The following is a 21,549-nucleotide window of genomic DNA, read 5'->3' as shown; positions in this document are numbered from 1 at the left end:
GTATGCTCAGTATAAGTCAAATAATATTTGATAGTGCATTACATGGGTTTTTCAAAATCAGGGTGCATATTACATTTGATGACACAGTAGACTCCAGTAAATATGATATAACCTTACCTTATATAAGTTTATCTAACCATATGCTGCTGCTGGTTCAGAAAAGAGATGTTGAAAGGAGGACTTGTTATGTTCAAAGTCTAGAATAATTAACAGTGTAAGTTACAATGCTCTATGTGTATGATGGAAGGGGAAATCATGGTTGAATGTGTCTGTAGACATCATCCACAATGCTCCGAACCCTTTGGAGGAAGAACAATTATTTGAGTTCAACACTTGATTTTTTTTTCGTGTCAGGAGCAACCGGTGTTGCTTCTGGAGTGAGAGAATTGACCATCTGCAAGGACGTTGCCCAGGGGACATTTCCCAGACTTCTGTGCTTTCTCAGTCTCTTTCCCAACTAATTCTGCTTTCTCCCTACTCTTCCTTCTTCTAATGGTGAGATGCCATCAATTTAAAGAGGAATGGCAGTGCTTTTGGTTTTGCTTTGCTTGCTTGCACTGAAAATGAAACTGACTTTGGGAGGCTTCAGAGAGCTACAAAATGCAAATGAAAAGGTATTGAGTAAGTTTCAATTCTTAGGTTTTTGGGGTAGGCCACACGACGTGTTGGATATCATGTCGGAAGTAGGAATGTAACTAATTTGCTCTGACTTGTGACTAACGAACAAATTGTACACTCCAATGGATATCTGTCTTAAATTATCTCCACTGAACAATTCCATGAACATTAAAAAGGAAACGATCCATCAAAAAATCTCCAATATTCATCTCTCTTTTCTTGGAAGAACTCTTGTCAATTGAACAGTCTAAGTTTGCCACCTAGTGTTTAAATGCAGAACTTCAACAGCTTCTGAACTGCTGGAATGAAAGCTCTTCAGGTAGAGGAGGAGTCCAGCAAGTTGGTTTTTCAAGGGAGTTGATGCTACTTCTTTAAGTTCTGCTATAGCTTGGTTACTATAATAATCATACCCAAGTGAAATACTCTCATTCTTTCTCTCCATATATGAAAACATTGTGGGGCAAATTAGATAATGAAAAGGAGATTCATGATTGTAACATGCTTTGAGCCTCAGTCCTAAGAAAAGAGGTAAATATAATAGCAAATACAAATGAGTAAAAACAACAATAAATACTACCGAGCAAAAGGCTCTCCTATCAACTATGTGGTTAACATCTGAATAGAGATTAGGACAGGCCTCTCCTTTTCTAGTTCAATACTGTATTCACTACACCTTTATTATAATTTCTGTAGCTTATTTCAAGAAAATATAATTTTTCCAAGTTATCTTCTACTGCAGGGACCCTGCTTTTTTAAACCTAAAACAACACAGCAAGTTTTTGAATCTGAACTCTCTTTAGCCAAATATGATGATGATGATGATGATGATGATGATGATGGTAATATAATAACAATAATTTTATTTCTTACCTGCCTCTCTTCGTGGCTTGAGGCAGGTTATGACACAATTATCAACAATTCTGGAAAAAAATAGATGCTATGGTTTGTGAACCATGATGTACATGGCACAATGACAACAAAAATTCTGCATCTTCCAATTTCATGTGTATGTCTCATGCATCATCTTGCATTTGGCCAACAGTGATTTTCAAGGTACTCAAAAATCCATATTCCATTTTCACACTAGTCTTGGAAAAAACGAATCAAAATGCATTTCCCCCTTTTCTATCCATTAGCTGGTGCTACATCCAGTAAGCATAAGGAAATTATTCTTTTAGACTCAAGATATCAGCAAGAAATAAGAGTGATCCTGTAATGCAAATGTATATGTGCTTTACAGATCACATTGTAAAGCTCGCATACAAGCCTTGATTTAAACCAGAGGTGGAGAATATATGGCTCCCCAAATGCTGTTGCACTGAAAGATAAAGACTGATGGAAGATACAGTTCATCACCACCTGGTGAATCACACATTCTTGAACCATTGCAATGTTTTGTGCTTTTAAGAGTCCTAATATCTTCAACCATCTTGGCCGGGAAAGATATATCAAATAATAGAATACAGATCAAGTTCAAAACAAACAAACATTTAAGAGCATTGTGGAGTCAGGCTTGAGATGGATTTAGTGGCAGGTATTGTGAATTAACGTGTTTTACACCTTTCCTTATGCACTCTATGTCAAACATCTAGCTTATTCACACCTGGATAAGCAGACTACTTCAACTCTATTTTTATTATACACTTAAGCAGTGGTTCTCAACCTACCGGTATGGGTCCCCAGGTGTTTTAGCCTACAACTCCCAGAAATCCCAGCCAATTTACCAGCTGTTAGGATTTCTAGGAATTGAAGGCCAAAACATGAGGTACCACAAGTTGAAAACCACTACATTTAGGTGTAAGTGTAACAACTAAGTGCTTGTTGAGTGCCTTCAAGTAATTTCTGATTTATGACAACCCTGAACCAATCATGAAGCTTTGACAAGATTTGCTCAGAAAGAGTATGCCACTACCTTCCTCTGAGGTTGAGAGAATATAATTTGCCCAAGGTCATCCACAGGGGTTTTATGGTCAAAGGAATTAAAGTCCTGGCTCTCATAAGTATAGTTTCATGATATTTAATGATTCAACAGTTTTCTGCTTTGTGCATATGTAAGAAATAATGCCATGTGGAATGTAGCCTATATGATCACAAATGACAATTTAAAGTATTATACTGTATATCAAAGGATACTGCATTGTCTTGATGCTGTAAACTTTCTTTCATGGGATATGTAAAATAAATGTATCAAAATTAACAAATTGGGGGGGGGGGGGGTTAAAGGAAAACTCATGATCAGTCAAGAAATTGTCAGTTGTGGTGGTTGAAAAGCCATGGGGCTTTATAGTAAAAAAAAACCCCATCATGACCAATTTTCTTCTAACAGGAAAAAATATGAATAGTCCAGACTATAGTTCAGTCCCTACAATTATACAACATGCATGTCAACATGAGTACAAAGATACACAAAGTTCAGAGAATTCATTTCTTCAAAATTACCCCCCCCCCCCCTTTTGTTTTTTCTTTCATTAATGCAGCCAAATAGGCTTGGGCTAAACTAAAGGACAAAATCAATTATCTTCTCATGTTCTGAATCAATAAAAAGTCTTTTTTTTTAAAAAAAGTGAGCAGTATGAAAATATTTTAAAGCAATGTTTTTGTATTACATCACTCTATTAACACATCTTGCATTTATATGTCAGAGAGTTAAGTTGGTTGAATATTCTTGCAGGATGTGACTTCTGCTTACAATAATGCTATTCAGGAAAAAAAAACAAAATTACTAATTCTACTAAAATTTTATTAGGGTATACTGCAGCAACGAACAGACTTATAGCAATCCTCCCTCTATTCTTTAGCTTGAAATACAACATACACAAAAGATTGCAAATAAAGAAGCTAGATAACCTCCTCATTGTCATATTGTACTTATTTTTCCTATTAATTTATATCATTCATTTTGTATAATTTCTAATTAAACAGAAATTTCAACTTCAAACAATGGCTTAAAATGAGAGATATGTGCAAGGGAAAGGACAGTAAAGCTGTGAAAACCACATACAGATGTCATTCTCGCCCTTATTTCATGGAAGAATAAAGGGTTTAACCTATTAATTATATTGATTAGAATTATTACAGCTCTCCAATTCAGAAGAATCTCATTCAGACATTCTGACTAATTTTCTAAAGGCTCAACATTTAGAGGCCTCAATAGGCTGATCAAGTTTAATTACAGAGTGGGTATTAAAGTACATGCAAGTCTGCAAAGACTGTGAAGGGATCAGCAGCTGGAAAAGGATCGCAGACACCTTCTAGGAAAGAAAAGTATGAACTTCAACAGGAGGCAACTACATGGTATCTGCTCAAGAAAAACATCTGAAATTTTAGCTAGTTTAGAAACCCTGAGATACAACTCAATGCCTTTTATTTTCTGTATACAATGCATGATGCATGAGGATTATTAGTGTAATTGCATATATTTAGAGTTCCGAAGAAAATGGGCTCAGAAACCAAGGAGTAAAACACTCACATAAGAAGGGAAAACAAAGCTATCAACATTGGGAAACAAACAAAAAACAAAACAAAAAATGCAATTTCACAAAGCCAAGGAAGAACACCCCATAGTGGGCAAAAATGACTGTTCTGTATAAATATTCAATTCCTTCAAAAATTGCACCTTGTCCTGATTTTTTTTTAAAGAATTACATCACAGTGCATATCAGACTTTAGTCCTCAGTTACAATTCATGTTAGGGAACAGAGAAATTGGCATGAGCAGTTGCTTTGGCCAGAATATCTTCATTTGCATTTCTACCCTAATCTATCCCAATAATTCAAATATAAAATGTGGTAATACCTGGATATCTACATTTCTGTATCAAAGGTAGATTGAAGCGCCAAAGACAATAATCCAAACAATCTATGTACAAACTACAAGATGAAGTTTCATTATATAGCAATACAGTGAAGACATCAGGCACGTGTGAAAATCACTCAAGGTATTTAATACAGTGCAAACAAAAATGCTTACTTAAAATTATGTTTGTGTCTAAATGGGGCATTGGTTATTACAAACAGCAATCAACATCCAAATGCTAGGTAGAAAAATGTACAGCTTGAACTGAAGTGTAAATTTCAGCTATTCCCATCATAAAATTGCTTTATCATTCCAATTCCAAATCCACCAATAAAAATGGGAAGAGTCACCAAGTTCAGTGTAGTGATAAGTAGAATAGCAATGGTGCCAATATAAATAAAGAAATAAAAAACTAATCTATTTGTACAGCTAAGCATAATAAGCCAGCAATAGCTTATTATTTTTTCCATTTTGAAATGCTTTACAATACTTTTAAAAAATTCAATCAACTTAAGTTACAGGTGTCACATCCGAAGTCAGTCAGATTTAACATGGCCAGAATTCTGAAAGATAACGGTCCAGCAGTGGCATTAGCGAAGTTCAGAAGCTGAATGTTCGAATTTTGCCAATAAGGTTTATTATTTAAACAAATTCAACATCCTAAACTACAGGCAACCTTCCTTGAAAACCGTTGTTTCCCTTGCTCAGACCTGCTATGCAGAATGCGATTCCCACAGCTTTGGGCTTAAAGAAATATAGATGTTGCGCTTAATGATGTCTCCCACCCATGCGTGCACCTCGAGTGCTAGGTGACCAGAGTCTGGATAGTTTCTCTACTTGACAGGTGATATATAGCTACATGTTCTCGGCCCAGGCTTCTAACTCTTTCATATCATCATCCTCTTCTTCTTCTTTCTTCTTAGCTAGAAATAAACAAAACAGCACAGAATCAAGTTCCTGCCTTTCAACTTTTCATTATTCAATTATATATAGTTCACATACAGAATTCCTTGCAAGTTATATGATTCATGAAACAGCTTACTGAGCTGGAGCTGTTAAAATTATGCAGTATTATACTGAAAATTAAACAGGACAGTAATATGCAATTATACACTTTGAAGAAAAAAAATTACATACTTTGAAGTGTCCTTAAATCACAGGCTATTCGGTTTAAGCTTATAGGCTAATTTAAATGCTACCTCGTAGTACTTGGACATTAGGGCATAGTGTTTTAATGTTACCTGCTATATGATGTATCAAACTGTATTTAGGCAAAATATAACACTAAGAGACAACCACGATGGAAAAGCACTTTTTCCTAAAGTACCCCACGAAGACTCATAACATTTAAATATTCTGTAATGCCAAAGGCAATAATTTGCAAACTAATAGTAATGACCCAAATGGGTGTTAAGGGGCCCTTTCTAACAAACACGGTTGTTCTAAGACCTGGAAGAAGGCTAGCAAGTGAGCATTGCTTTTAACTTGCCAGCTTATGATTAATTGTAATAAGAGATCAGAAAGTTGTTCACAGACATTTGGGATACTTTCTGAAAAAACTTCTGAGCACCACTTCATCCCCCCCTCATTTTAACAAGCATGTTTTTAGAGCATGACATGAACATCCTATTCTTGAAACTCCTATCTATGATAAGATAAGGACTGTTTCACATCTATATCTCTTAAGGTCTGCTTTTTTGCTGAAGAACAATTACAATTTGTAAGCAGCTACCAAACCATACAGAATACAGGATAAAATTTACACTAATTCTAGGAGGCTGTAATTAGGAAACAAATACGAAAATCTCTTAGGAGAAGCAGCCTCGAAACATGCTACAGAGGCCTTATGACTCATAGCACAATTCTGAATATATTATGCACAATACTTGAAAAGTAAAATGTCAAGGATACATATTAACTCACGTGGTATAACAAACACAACTGAAATAAGGCACCATTGGTTTCAAGAACTGAAACACCTACCCGGCTTTGAAGGCAAAGATATTGAGGGCACGTTGGGTAGTGGAACTGTCTCAGGGCCACTGATTTCCAGTAAGTTTTTATCCAGTTCTTCCTGTTCTAATTCCTCAAGCTCAGCCATCAGTTCATCCTATTGTTGAAGAAGAAGAAGAAGAAGAAATTGTATTTGCAATTGTTAACACAATCAAATTTCCTAACAATACAGCAAAGGCCAGCCGAATAAACCTTCATGATGTATTCAACAGGATTGGATGTTCTGGGAAATAAATAACACTATGTAACAAAATTTGAAAAATTCTGTTCCTGGTTTGAAGGTGTTATTTCCTGCTTAATTGTGTGGTATTTAACTTTGAAAGTAGTTGTTAGACTCCAGAATCTTCATTTTTGTAGCTGCCGTTTTTAACCCTTTACATGCCATTTTTAACCGTTTGTGCATAAAGTTTCATAAACTTTTTCCATGTTTTTATGATAGAACCAATTAGGAAATGACATTTATAACCTAAGAATAAAAAGGGTGTTACATGGTGTAATGGCTGGCATCCTACTGGGAAATTACATCATCATAAATCAACCTACAACCACTTAAAGTTGAATTCTGTTATGTGCAACATTTGTATTTTCTGAAGGGAGCTGAGGGATAGCTATATCTCTGATCATGTCCAAAGAAGGGCAACCAAAATGATCAAAGGTTTTGAAGCCAAGTCCTATGAGGAGCAGCTTAGGGAGTTGGGTATATTTCGCTTGAGGAAAAGAAGGCTCAGAGGGGACATAATAGCTATGTTTAAATATTTGAAAGGATGTCCCACTGAGGAGGCAACCTTGTTTTCTGCTGCTCTGGAGACAAGGAAAATGAAGCAATGGATTCAAATTGCAGGAAAAGGGATTCTACCTAAACGTTAGGAAGAACTTCCGAGCGGTAATTGCTGTTAAGCAATGGAATATCCTGCCTCGGAGAGTGGTGGAGTCTCCTTTTCTGAAGGTTTTGAAGAAGAGGCTGGATGACTCTCGATTGAAAGTGCTTTGATTGTGTGTTCCTACACGGCAGGGTGTTAAGACTGGGTGGCCCTTGTGGTCACTTCCAACTCTATGAGTCTATGATTCTATGAATGGGACCACTGTACAAGCGCAACTAGAAATGCAGTCACTCAGCAAGGTGACCCAATGCACAAGACAACCAGATGTGCACGGTGTCCCAATGAGAAATAGCAGCACCCACTGCACAACAGAACATCTTATGTGATGCCCCGTTGCACACTGAAACCAATCACTAGTTAGGTTACATTGTGTCAATAACATAGCTGTGATTGTAAATTTATGCATTGTAACCTCTGATGCAGGATCTCGCACAATATTTACACATTCAGTATATTCTTCTGCTCTTAACAACAGCCCAGAATACTGAACACAAGATTGTCTAAAATACAGAAGGACAAAATGAAACTTGGGTGCTGTATTCAAGCTTCTAAGGACATACTTCTGTAGTCTTCATTCCTTTCAGCATCCCTCCAATCACCATTTTTCTGCCTCCCCAACGAAAAAAGTCGAACTGCCTTTCCTGGATGCCTTATTTGCCACTGGTTTTTAAAATGTGTTGCAAACCCCTCCAAATTACCTTTTTTTAAAATCAGTTTTTCAAAAGCATGGTGAACATCTTGATTTTTGCCATTATGAGCAGCTTATGGTTTCCCAAGGACAGATAATTGCCCCTAAACAATTACAATTGTCCACCTCTGCATAAGAGTATCAAGATGGAAAATTCAGTCATTATTTAATAGCTCCATCACAGTATTTGAGTCAGAAGAAGGTACTATGTCTCCAAATCATTATGTGTCAATAAATATGTATATATATACCTGAACAGTAATGTTCACCCTTACCTCATCAAATTCTTCACCAATTCCTACAGGCTTGGAGATAGCTGTTGAAATTTCATCTGCTAACTCCTGCTGTTCTGCAATATCTTGCATAAGTTCATCTACTTTGTCAATATCCCTGGAAGAGAAGATTTTACAGTTTAGTCATACATGCATTTGCAGCAGTAATAGTCTGCAAGATTAATAGAAATCCCTATATTTTTAAAGAAATATTGAAATATACTCAGACTTTAAGCATCAAGTTAGATTTAGCAGAAAAAAAGAGTTATTTTGAATGAGTGAGTACTTCTAGAGCAACAACACATATTATGGGTCTGTTCTAACTATTAAAATTTATCAGTTTGCAACCAAATATTTATATGTAATCTAGACACATAATGTAAAATATTGAGAATAAAGCCTACCTAGTTTTTGTACTGCCGGGCTGTGGCGCAGGCTGTTGAGCAGCTGCAATAAATCACTCTGACCATGAGGTCATGAGTTTGAGGCCAGCCCGTGGCGGGGTGAGCACCCATCAATTAAAAATAAAAAAAATAGCCCCTGCTCGTTGCTGACCTAGCAACCCGAAAGATAGTTGCATCTATCAAGTAGGAAATAAAGTACCACTTATAAAAGTGGGGAGGCAAGTATAACTAATTTACGACCTGGAATGAGGAAGTGCCATCAGAGTAGATGATGAAGCAGCTGCTCCCCCCTGTGGCCAGAATCGAACATCCCCTCAGAAGAAGGTTAAATTGCCTCTGCGTCTGTCTGTCTCGGTCTCTGTTTGATGTGTTTATGAACATTGAATGTTTGCCCTATGTGTGTATAATGTGATCCGCCCTGAGTCCCCTTCGGGGTGAGAAGGGCAGAATATAAATACTGTAAATAAATAAATGTAAATAAATATCTCTGCTTATAGATATTATCATTTACTTGGAAGCTAATAAATCTTACACTTAGTAACACAGGATAAAGCCTCAGTGTACAAAGAAGAATTTACTTCAGAATAAAGTGGGCTGCAATGAGCATCCAAAACATTCCAGAAAAAGGGATGGTACTTATTGAATAAAATAGGTTTTGTCCACACTGTTTACCTGGTAAAACTAATATTTACGAACTTCAGAACTAAGCAGTAAAAAAAATTCCACGTAACAATAAAAAATAAGATTTTTGTGCCCTTCATAATATCTTCATTTTCACGCTACCAAACTAATCTTTAATTTGGTACTTGATAGAGGGTAATGATTCATACTAAGAGATTGTAAATGTAGGTTTTAACATGCATGCTCTTTCTCTCACACACACTTTTCAAAACCAATACAAATGAGGTATTTTGCCCTAATCTATGCCCACAAATTATAAATGGACACACATAATTTTGGATGTGAAAATCATACAACATAGATAAATGCAAAAATGCAAGAAATCAGCCAAAAATGCTCATATTTTTCAAAGTCACATACATGAACATTTATTATTCCTTCTGAAAAAGAGGTATCAATTTCTGCAGGTTCAAGCTAGAATGGCCCCTAAAAGAGAAATGCGCAATATGTGCTGTACTAGTGCATACTTTAAGTTCTCAGTGGAAGAATTTGACATAAAGATAGGTAACTGCACTCCCAGAAATCTTCAAGAGGAATAATTAGAAATTTAAGAGCTACTCGAAGGGTCTTGTGGCCTACTTCAAGTTCAATTTTTTTAATGAAGTGATTTAAAAGTAGGTCTCAAGTGATTTGTAAGTGGATAGGAACAGGCTGCTAAGCTCCAGAAGAGGATGAAATAGCCCCCCAGAGTCCTTAAAATTTACCATCCTTCTCTAGACAGTAGACAGCAGTAATGTTTACATTGTTAAGAAAATATATGAGTAAAAACAATGCTTCTCATCTGACGTGGGAGAACGGGGATTGTGTTCCTAATACTCCAAGAACAATGCTATATTTTTGCCCACTGACTACAACTGTTTCCTTTTTTGGTAGAAACTCTACACACTACCAGATGATGCATTGTGGACTTCAACCATACAGCGACCACCACTTTTGAGAAGAACTGTGATAGAAAACAGGATTAACACAAATATAGACATTTTGTAATAATGTGTAAGACATCTGTAAAATTAAAGTGTAGGATCTCTATTTCTTGGAATGTAAATGATGACAAATGGTAACTGCCAGCAGACACTGGCTGACAGGGAAGCCTGGAAACAAGAACTCAACCATAGCATTTCAGATTAATTTCAACAAAAAAACTGACTACTGCACAGTATCTTATTTCTAGTCATTCACAATCAAAATCATATCTTACTTTCTGTATTTTAAAATGTTGTAACATTTAATCTAAACAGATGTTTAAGCACAAACAGTGCTGGTGTCAGTGTTCTAAAATGCACTGTGAAAGGGGGGGGGAGTAGAATTTTGGTGCAAAAAAAGTATGCATTTCAGAACAATATCACTCTAAGGAACACTTCCAATATTAAAATCACTGCATTATGACCATCATATACTAAATTCTTCTGGCAAGAAGCTGATCCATACACTAAACATAAAGGATGATGATCTTACATGTTGTCATGAGCAGCTTTCATTGCTTTAGCAGCAAAGCCCATATTCTTGAGCACTTCTGTATTGGTGTTGGCATTCTCCAGGGCTTCCCTCTGGAATTCGATTGTTGATAACGTGCCATCTATTTGTGCAAGCTGCTTCTCATATCTCTTCTTTCGTTTTAGTGCCTGAAGTGCAGCTGAAGAAGCAAAAGACAAAGCAGGATTGATATAAGATGTGCATCTGAAACTCTGCTAAAATACTGTTCAGAACACAAATGTATGAATTGACACTACTAAGTAAAGTTCTTCCCTTTTTTTGTTTCAAGTGCACTTTGCATTTCTTACCAATATGTTGTCTTTCCTAAGCAAATCCATTTTGGTATAATGAAGCCTTTTGTCCATCTTGTATCAAACTTCAAAACGTAAAGCTAAAACAAATCATATTGAACAGTGACAGTATAAGGTATTTGTAAATCTGAACTTGCTGCTGATAATGAAAATTATTACGCCTTTCTCCAAGAAGGTCTGGCAGCTGATGAGAGCAAGAGAAGTCTCATTCAAAGAATTAAAGCATATGAAGTAAAATTATCTCTTTCCCATTAAACAAATGAAATGTTATGTATTCTTGTCAATATGATATAAGAAGTGGTTCAACCTTTACAACAGTCTTTGGACCTCAAGCTGTATTGGATTTTTATCTCTCAAAAGCCCTACCAATATGGTCAAGAAACTAAAGTCAAAAATAACTGGAGAACCACATCTTTATGGGCAACCACCTAAAAAACCTGCAGGTGATGAAAAGAAAGAGGCCCATGTCAAACAAAGCATTTACATAGCAGTGGCAGCAGTATAACAGTATCTAAGAAGTTTGGTTCCTGCAAAAAACAATTTCAAAGAAGCAGTAAAGCAATAATGCTTCCCCACTGCTTGATAACAATGCAATGGGGAAGCATTAGGCTATTTGTGCACATGAGACAGAACGTATTTACACGTATTTACAGTAGCACTGAAAGTTCCCAGATATGGTATTTTAGGAAGCAAAACATTCGTTCTGAATATGTTTTAACTCTGATTAGTTAAGTATTACCAGTTTCCATCTCAAAGCAGGTGTTTATACGTTATGTACTAGTACCTTCAAGTCTGCTGACTTATGGTGATCCTAAGAATTTTATAAGGTTTTTGTAGGCAAAAATACACAAAGGTAGCTTTGCCAGTTTTTTCCTCTGGAATATAGTCTACCAGTACATACCTGGCCAAAAGAATGTATACCACTTCCTCTGAGGTTCAACGATCAGAATATCCATAATTCTAAAATGGGTCTTTTCTACTATTTTAAACAATTTATACCTGCCCATTTTATCGTATTTTAAATTCTGGATTCTGTTCTTTTTCATGTTTTATTTATTGCACACTTATTACCAGATAGCCTAAGTATGAGTTTAAAAACTTCCTACAAATAAAAACTGAGAAATACGACACACATTTCTGTTATATGCCAATAGTTACTGATGCACTATTTAGAAATCAGAGAGCCACTCTGATTTAGTGGTTTGGGTGTTGGATTATGACTTTGGAAACAAGGGTTCAAATCCACACTTGGCCATAGAAACTCACTAGGTAACATTGGGAAAATCGTATTATCTTGGCCTCAGAGAAAGGTTTGAACCAATATTGACCAAAAATACTAACAAACCCATGACAAGATAGCCACACACCGGAAACAACTTGAAGGCACAAAGCAAATATTTAGGATACAACTTAAAGGTTTTTGCAATCCTGAAGATCTGACTTTCTATTTTAGGGCACCATGTTATCATGGTAAAAAACTGCAAAGTGAGACCAGGAATACAAAATCTAACAAAGAAAGCTTGGTTGTCTGGTTGCATCAACCACATGAAGTTGCATGGTCTGAGCAGTTCAAGCTAATGTAGCAACTGGTGTTCAAATAGAATTTTAACTAATTGCATTGCTGTTGCTCAGTCGCATAGTCGTTTCCGACTCTTCGTGACCTCATAGACCAGTCCACACCAGAGCTCCCTGTCAGCCGTCGCCGCCCCCAGTTCCTTCAAGGTCAAGCCAGTCACTTCAAGGATATCATCCATCCATCTCGCCCTTGGTTGGCCTCTCTTCCTTTTTCCTTCCATTTTCCCCAGCATCATGATCTTTTCCAAGCTTTCCTGTCTTCTCATGGTGTGGCCAAAATACTTCATCTTTGCCTCTAATATCCTTCCCTCCAGTGAACAGCCAGGCATTATTTCCTGGAGGATGGACTGGTTGGATCTTCTTGCAGTCCAAGGCACTCTCAGGATTTTCCTCCAGCAACAGAGTTCAAAAGTATCTATCTTCCTTCGCTCAGCCGTCCTTATGGTCCAGCTCTCGCAACCATAGGTTACTATGGGAAACACCATTACTTTGACTATGCGGACCTTCGTTGCCAGTGCGATGTCTCTGCTCTTCACTATTTTATCAAGGTTGGCCATTGCTTTCCTCCCAAGAAATAAACGTCTTCTGAATTCCTGGCTGCAGTCTGCATCTGCAGTGATCTTCATGCCTAGAAATATAATATTTCTCACTGCCTCCAAGTTTTCTCCTTTTATTTGCCAGTTATCAATAGGTGTAGTTGCCATGATCTTGGTTTTCTTGATGTTTAACTGCAACCTAGCTTTTGCACTTTCTTCTTTCATCTTGGTGATAAGGCTCCTCAGCTCTTCCTCACTTTCGACCATCAGAGTGGTATCATCTGCATATCTGAGGTTGTTAATGTTTCTTCCAGCAATTTTAGCTCCGACCTTGGAATCGTCAAGCCCCGCACGTCGCATTATGTGTTCTGCGTACAAGTTGAATAGGTAGGGTGAAAGTATGCAGACCTGCCGTACTCCTTTCCCAATCTTGAACCAGTCTGTTGTTCCGTAATCTGTTCTTACTGATTGTCTACAACTATTAATGTTAAATAATGTACAATCAGATGTCCCTACTTACTTTTAAAAGTTCCCTTTTTTACTAATGGAAATTGCATTAAATAATTGCACATGGTTAAAAAGCAGCAATTAATAGTTGTCCAGCATTGGCTCCAAGTTTTGAAATTAAGCATTTATCATTTATATCCTAAACCAGAATTACACTTATCAACATATCTAGTCAGTATGCGAAACTGTATACAGAATACACAAAACCAAAATACTTTAGATGTCTCATTTGGCTCCCTTCCATGACCTCTGGAATTGGAGCTCTTTCCGTTGTAAAACATTCAAAACATAGGTGAGTGTCACAACAGAACCACAGCACAGTTTCTGCCCAAAGTTTTTTTTATCTCCAAATGAAAAAACAAGTTTTCAAATGATTCCATTACACTCTTCTATAAATAAAAAGCAATCCTCTGTAAGCTCCAAATAAGGGGTGGTTCAACACATTCAACTTTGATTATTTTCAGCTACATCACAAATTAAACAAGCATGTACAGCAGACCGACACTGAAATGAGGTTATTCACATACTGTTTGTCTACAGCTAGACAAAAAAAAGTATTTCTGGCAATATCTGTATCCAGTAATGATAGGACTATCTGCAGTGTTCAACTGTGATCAATACAATGTAATATACTGAAGTTTTATTGGAATTAATTTTATAACACTCATATTCAAAACAGGTACAACATAATCCTTCTTATGCAACCAAGTCCAACTTTGCTAATAATATATGACACTTTGTGACCAGAATACTTCATCCAAGGGTAAAGCATAATTTCTAAACAAGAAATCAAGTTCAGTCTCTTTTCAAGATGATTAATTTGAACATTGGTAAACAAAAAAAACCAAATATGGTAATTCCTAATCATATTTGTTATGCATCATTTTACATTGTGTGTTATATCAGATAAGGATCTTAACTATTATGTTTCTTAAGAGACTTGCAAGTTTAGGAACTTAAATCAATGACTTGAATTCAAATTTCTGGGTAAGACATATTTTTAAAATAAACCCTCCCTATCTGTCTTAGGTGAGGAATACCTGAAAAACTGTTACTTCCCATATGAGCCAGTTTTATGATGAGAGGAGTCCCACCAACTTCACAACCACATTAAGGAAGACACATGGGAGAATCTTCTCAGTGGCTGAGGCCAAACATGAAATTCCCTCACAAGGAGGCTCACTGGACCTCTCTTGGTTCTCCTTTCATAAGCAGGGAAATATTTTTATTTTGACAAGCCTTTGATTTTTAATTGGCTGTTCAGGAATTTTTTTAATGACATGCTGGACTATGATCTTCACTTTTTAAACATGTTTTAAAATGCTTTCAAATCATTTTAACAGTGTTGTATATTAATGTGTTTTCAACTTCTGTATTATATACACTGTCTTGGTTTTATTTGGTTTTAAGATATACTGTAGCCTACCTTGGGTATCATATTACAAGAAATTAAACAACAAACATATAATGTTATATTGATAGTGAGAAATGACAAGAGGACTAATCAGCTAAGCAACCTGATACTTATAGGCTCCTGAATATTATTATAAAATCCACTGTTGTAGGATAGTGTCTTTTTAAACAGATTCATTAAGTAGAAGACAGACAATTGTGAGACACAATAGTAAGTATCACCAGGATTACAGCTCTGATTACCAGATGCTAAAACCTAAGAAACAGATGGGAAATACCATCAAGTCCTGATTATAAGCTCCCAAAACACAACCTGCGCAATTAAGCATCAGAACTCTCACACTGTGGCTGACAGTGGGTGCTCTCCAAATTATCAGTATTGTTACAATCAAACGTGGAACCTAAACATTAGCTCTGCATGTGACACCAGCATGTACAATAAGAAGCTTAAAGTGTTATTATCTACTATATGGAATATAACCTCTGCGATGGGACAAAAATAGATTTGATCAATCCTTATTATCAGGTAATAGCCAACTATATAATTTTATTAGAAAAAAACACTATTATTAATAACATAACTTATTTCACAATTATTTAAAGTTTTTTTTAATGGCAAACTGCAATTAAATATTAACGCTTTAACAACACTTCAGATGAGATTTCTATCAAGGCCAAAGTTTCACCAAACATTTCTTAATTTTTAATCCAGGAACATTTGGATCAGACTGTGCTTAAATATTTCTCCAAGGAAATTAAGAAGAAAAATAATGCAAAGCTATACAAACTATTTAAAACAATGTTCAAGTTTAAAGACAGCTTTGCTAACTTAGCCACAGAGCAATTATTCACATATCATCAACATAATGGAAGATTTAATCATTTTTGCGCACAAACAAATAAGTCATCACTAGTGTGCCAACAGTAGGAATGCTATTTTTGGGAGGTTATAGCAGAATGCTGAACTAGAGACAGAGCATTACACTTTTACAACCTTTCTGTAAAATGGGTATGTAAAACAATCTAAGTCCAATGTGTTGTCGAAGGCTTACATGGCCGGAATCACTGAGCTACTCTCCGAGAATGCTACTGGAACATGGCCATACAACCTGAAAAACGCACAGCAAACCAATCTAAGTCCACTTAACTATGAAACCTGAAATTGTTTTGAAACTTGCAAAATGATATTTTAACATTTGCAGCCTCTTATTCCAGTTAGGGTTAGTGTATTATTGAGTACTTCTGTGTCTTAACTGTACACTTTTCAAGAGCAATGCCACAGTCAAAATATAAAATCAGAATGAATTGGTGAAGTTATTAAGTATACCGGTATTTGAATTGTATTTGAATAGATCTTATGGCAATATACAGATAAACCTAACAGTTCATTCACTTGCAAGTTTCTGAGTGCAATTAATCCAATTCAATAGTTTAGGCTGCATTGCTACAGAAGCCTACAAATATGCAGCCCAAGTTTGTTATCAGGAGAATGTCTTTTGTCCTTATCCTTGAATGTAGAGAAGGAATAGAATATCGTTCCCACAATCACATTGTTCTTTTGAAGTGTTCTAAGCATTTTAAAAGAATGGCATGAGAAGCTCACAGAACATTTCTCAATCTTAACACCAGAGGAGGACCATTCCCTAGTTATTTTGAGGCACTTGTGAGAGGGGTTCTCAGTAATGCAATGTGACTGTGAGATAACATCTTCCACCCACCAAAAGAAGGTTTGCAATTTGTTCTTCTTTTGCTGCAAAGCACATTAGGAAATGCTTTGTGGAAAATCTGAAGACGATCCCTTATGTCACAATGAGAATTGGAGAAGAAACAAAGTTGAGGCTTGAGCCTTACATTGCATTGAATTTTAGAGATACAGTATGCAGTTAGGGGCAGCAGCTTGTTCTTTGGGAACAAGTCCTGATGACTACAAAATTTTGTTTGGCTACCAAGCCCAGTTATCATCTGTATTCCTGTATGTTATCTTAACCCTTCAGAATCATCCTCCAAAAAGAAAAATAAACAATAAGGCATCATCAATTTATCCACAAAATCATTGTAGCAATGCAACATAATTGGTAGTAAAACACTCTCCAGATATTACCTTGCTGCAATACTTGCACAAATTAGAAATTAGAAATGCATACTGAAGACAAAATATGTAACTAAGAGACTGTGACTTGTTTTAAATTGACCTGATGTGTCAAAGACAGAACACCACTAAATAAGATTCAACACAGTTTATTAAAGTTACAGAACCAAAAATGCCCGTAAGAAACAAAGGGCTAGGCAAACACTTGCCTTCAATGTGAAAAGATACTAAAAACGGTACAAAAGATAAACCGGATTAAACAGGAGTTTAATCCGGGTTAAATCAAAAATGCTTACTTCAGCCTGGCACTTTAAACAAACAAAAGTTGGTAAACAAAGATTCAATGAAACACAAATAACTGGCAGCAGATTCCTCTCTGCTACTCAAAAGCTATGATTGAGTAACTAAGTTGTTACTCCTCCGTGCAACGAGCGAACTCCGGGTCCAAACACATCAATCAGGGTAGCAGCGGTCAGCAGGGTCCCAATCCGGTCCAAGGTCGAAAGCCAGGTACAGACGTCTTTAGTTCACCAGTTCCACTGATAGCCACAGAAGGGATAGTCCGAGGTCGTAGTCAGTCAGTCAGTCCAGCGTCAATCCAGAGTAGGCAATTAATGTCCGTCAAAAAGACGACGGAGGTCCAAGCTATCAAGATTAAACACAGGTTGCACAGCAAAAGCCCACATAGTTCCTCCCGCCGTCTATGCCCAGTGTCCTTGGTAACTTACGTATTCAGCAAACGAATCACACCCGTCTTCAGGAATTTCCCCAACAAGAGCCCAAGTGTTCGTCCAGATTACCTTGCCCAACGCAATTAGCCATTGATTCTAAACCCCATTTTATGCCAGTTCATAACTCCTCATCACTATCAGCTGCTATCCTAATTCCAGGTGCCTCATCATCATCATCCTCATCAGAGCTAAAACACCTTTGACTACGCCCCACAGCATCCCCAGCTGTGGATCCCGTTCCATCCCTCCAGCCCGTCCACGGGTCCGATCCTGCAACCCGCCAGTCGCCTCCCATGCTATCATTGCCGGTGACACCCAAATCCTCCCTCACACGAGTCCATTCCATGTCATCCTCCTCTGAGCTAACCATCTCTTCCTCCATTCCCTCAGTAAAACCCTCAAAGGAGTCTTCATCTGTTGGTTCTGCAAATAAGTCTCGGAGCCGTTTCCTTTCGCGCTCCTCAAGAGAGTCTGACTCTCGAGGAGTCTTACGACCTCGTCTCCCAGTATCGGAGCCATAAGGCTCAACCATAACATGATGAGCATGTCATGAGATTCAAACAGGAAATTTTTTGATTTGTAACTCAGTCTGTTAGAAAATACAGCACACTAGATGGTTACAGAGTAAAATGCAACACTGTTCTGAAACCAGAATATCAATTTAGCCCCTTGCTTGTCTAGAACAAGAAAACATTTGCCAAATCAATTTGGGGTCTTTTCCTTAGGTCATTGGTATATGTTGTTTACACTGTAAACAAAGTAAATATAATATATTTCATCTTGTGAAAATAAACAGTTTTGGCCAAGCAGCAATTCAAACCCTGGTGTCCTGGTGTCTAAGTCCAACATACAACCACTAAACAACACTGGCTCTTACAACTTCCCCCTGTCCCTAGTGTACCAGAGATCAATGACAGATTTGTTTTGGCTACATTGTTTGTTTTCTTTCCTAGGCCCCTTCCACACAGCTGAATAAAATCCCCCATTTTCTGCATTGAACTGGAATATATGGCAGTGTGGACTCAAATAACCCAATTCAAAGCAGATATTGTGGGATGTTTTGCCTTGATATTCTGGGTTAAATGGCTGTGTGGAAGGCCCCCTAGAAACTTGACAGAGCCCAACACAGGTCCATGGACCACCAGTATGAGTCCCACTGCAGTACATGACTCACTCCGGACTTGCTGCAATGTGTACACAGAACCACAAGGGCCATCCAGTCCAGCCTTCCTGACAGATGGCCACCCAGTTACTATTTAGTTAAGTCTGGAATATGAGTAAGCAAAGGGAAGTTGTAGCACCTTTGAGGCTGAGAGAAAGAAGGTGGTGCCATAAGCTTTCAGAGATTTAATTCTAAGAAATGTGTTGTTGAAGGCTTTCATGGCTGGAATCACTGGGTTGCTGTGAGTTTTCCGGGTTGTATGGCCATGTTCCAGAAGCATTCTTTCCTGACATTTCGCCTGCCTCTATGGCAGACATCCTCAGGGGCTATGAGGGATGTTGGAAACTAGGTAAGTGCGGTTTATATATCTGTGGAATGTTCAGGGTGGGAGAAAGAACTCTTGTCTGTTTGAGGCAGGTGTGAATGTTTCAGGTCGCCTTTATTAGTATTGAATAGCCTTTCAACTTCAAGGTCTGGCTACTTACTGCCTGGGGGAATCCTTTGTTGGAAGGTGTTAACTGGCTCAGATTGTTTCATATCTGGAATTCCTCTTTTTTCTGAGTGTTCTTTATTTACTGTACTGATTTTAGAGCTTTTTTCATACTGGTAACCAAATTTTATTCATTTTCACGGTTTCCTCCTTTCTGTTAAATTTGTCCACATGCTTGTGGATTTCAATGGCTTCTCTGCGTAGTCTGACATGGTAGTTGTTAACGTGGTACAGCACTTCTGTGTTCTCAAATAATATGTTAATAAAAATGAACAAAATCTGTCTACCAGTATTTTTTTAAAAAAACTCTAAAATCAGGACAGTATATAAAGAGCAATACTCAGAAAATAGAGGAATTCCAGACAAGAAACAATTAGGGCTAGCTAACACCTCCCAACAAGGAATTTCCTCAGGCAGGAACCAGCCAGGCCTTGAAGATGCAAAGGTTTTCAATGCTAATCAATGTGGCCAATTGAAACATTCACACCTGCCTCAAAAAAACAAGAGTTCTTCCTCCCAACTTGAACATTCTACAGATATATAAATCCCACTTTACTAGTTTCCAACAGACCTCATTATCTCTGAGAATGCCTGCCTTAGCTGAGCGGTTCTCAACCTGTAGGTCTGCAGGTGTTTTGGCCTACAACTCCCAGAAATCCCAGCCAGTTTACCAGGTGTTAGGACTTCTGGGAGTTGAAGGTCAAAACATCCGGGGACCCACAGGTTGAGAACTACCGCCATAGAAGCAGGCAGGCGAAACATCGGGAAGGAATGCTTCTGGAATATGGCCATACAGCCCAGAAAACTCACAGCAACCCAATTCTAGGAAAGCTTTTCAGACTGAGAGATGTTGGCAACAGGAGCTTGCATAAAGTTAAGTTTATGAAAGAAGTACACTTAGGCTTATTCTATCACCTATTCTCTCAGGGTTCCATCGATACAACTGCCATAGCTCAATGCTGTGGAACTGTAGGAGTCATAGTTCTACAAAGCTAAAGGCCTTCCCTGCTAAAGAGTGCTGGGCCTCACCAAAACAGTGTCAAGCCACATCCCTTCTCCGGCGTGGATGCCCCTCCACTCACCGCGCTTGTTCTTGGTGCCGTGCTTCCGGGCGGCGCCCAGCTCCTGCTCGATCTTCTTCTCCAGGAACTCCTGCTTCTTGCTCAGCATCTCCTCGGTGTCGCGCAGCCGCTGGATGGCCTCCTGAGGAGAAGGCCCCTTCCCGCCCCCCTTCCCTCCGGGGCCCGTCCCGAACAGCTTGCCCAGCAGCCCCGACATGGCCGGGCCTCACTCACTCGGACCAAGCGAAGGGAGGAAGGCGCAGGCGGGAAGGCGGCCTATGGCTTCTCTTCTCCCTCAGTCCACTTGAACTTCTTCCTCTTGACCCTCTGCGCAGGCGCGAACGGCGGCCGCGACCACTCCCTGACCCGCAAGCAGACCCCGGACTGACTCACGGCTCCGAGGAGGACCGCTCCCCCCCCTCCTCCGTGGCCGCGCGCGCAACCTTCTACGTCACTCAGGCGCCATGGCAACGGCAGGTAGCTCCGCCCACCTCTGCCTCCTCGGCACTCAGCTGACGGGGAGGAAGTGTCACTAGAGCGCAAACGGAGTCGGGAATTGTAGTTTGTTTGCTTAAAAGGCGGCTGTCCTTAGCTTTTCTCGATACTGTCCAACAGGACTAGACAAACTTGGCCCCTCCAGGTGTTTTGGACTGCAACTCCCACAATTCCTAACAGCCGGTAGGCTGTTAGGAATTGTGGGAGTTGAAGTCCAAAACACCTGCAAGGCCAAATATTGACCATGCCTGCCCTAAAGGAACAGCCTACCAGCTGGGTTGCTGTGAGTTTTCCGGGTTGTACGGCCATGTTCCAGAAGCATTCTCTCCTGATGTTTCGCCCACATCCATGGCA

At 38.3% G+C, this 21,549-nt stretch overlaps 1 protein-coding gene and 1 long non-coding RNA gene across 2 annotated transcripts; both read right to left on the bottom strand.

The window, feature by feature from the left end:
* Nucleotides 1-3,341: 3,341 nt before the first annotated feature.
* On the bottom strand, nt 3,342-21,147 carry chmp4b (charged multivesicular body protein 4B). Its single transcript, XM_003220488.4, has 5 exons — nt 20,722-21,147; nt 10,808-10,985; nt 8,271-8,385; nt 6,397-6,523; nt 3,342-5,336 (listed from the first exon to the last, which is right to left on the bottom strand). The coding sequence occupies exons 1-5, from the start codon at nt 20,915-20,917 to the stop codon at nt 5,269-5,271; spliced, it is 684 nt and encodes a 227-aa protein (XP_003220536.1). The 5' UTR covers nt 20,918-21,147; the 3' UTR covers nt 3,342-5,268.
* On the bottom strand, nt 17,390-20,710 carry LOC134298452 (uncharacterized). Its single transcript, XR_010005550.1, has 2 exons — nt 17,985-20,710; nt 17,390-17,901 (listed from the first exon to the last, which is right to left on the bottom strand). It is a non-coding gene; the product is annotated as an uncharacterized LOC134298452 (long non-coding RNA).
* Nucleotides 21,148-21,549: the final 402 nt, after the last annotated feature.

Source organism: Anolis carolinensis, chromosome 4, assembly GCF_035594765.1.
Source record: "Anolis carolinensis isolate JA03-04 chromosome 4, rAnoCar3.1.pri, whole genome shotgun sequence".
NCBI classification, from domain to species: Eukaryota; Metazoa; Chordata; class Lepidosauria; order Squamata; family Dactyloidae; genus Anolis; species Anolis carolinensis.
Note: the sequence above shows the minus strand (reverse complement) of the source record. Positions and strands in the feature narration are given on the sequence as shown.

Excerpts from the sequence above, each read along its gene's own strand:
- chmp4b (XM_003220488.4), bottom strand. The coding sequence starts at position 20,917 with ATGTCGGGGCTGCTGGGCAAGCTGTTCGGGACGGGCCCCGGAGGGAAG. Across the intron at positions 10,986-20,721 it reads CGGCACCAAGAACAAGCGCG|CTGCACTTCAGGCACTAAAA; the intron begins GTGAGTGGAGGG and ends TTGCTTCTTCAG. Across the intron at positions 5,337-6,396 it reads ATCTTTGCCTTCAAAGCCGG|CTAAGAAGAAAGAAGAAGAA; the intron begins GTAGGTGTTTCA and ends GTTTATTTCTAG.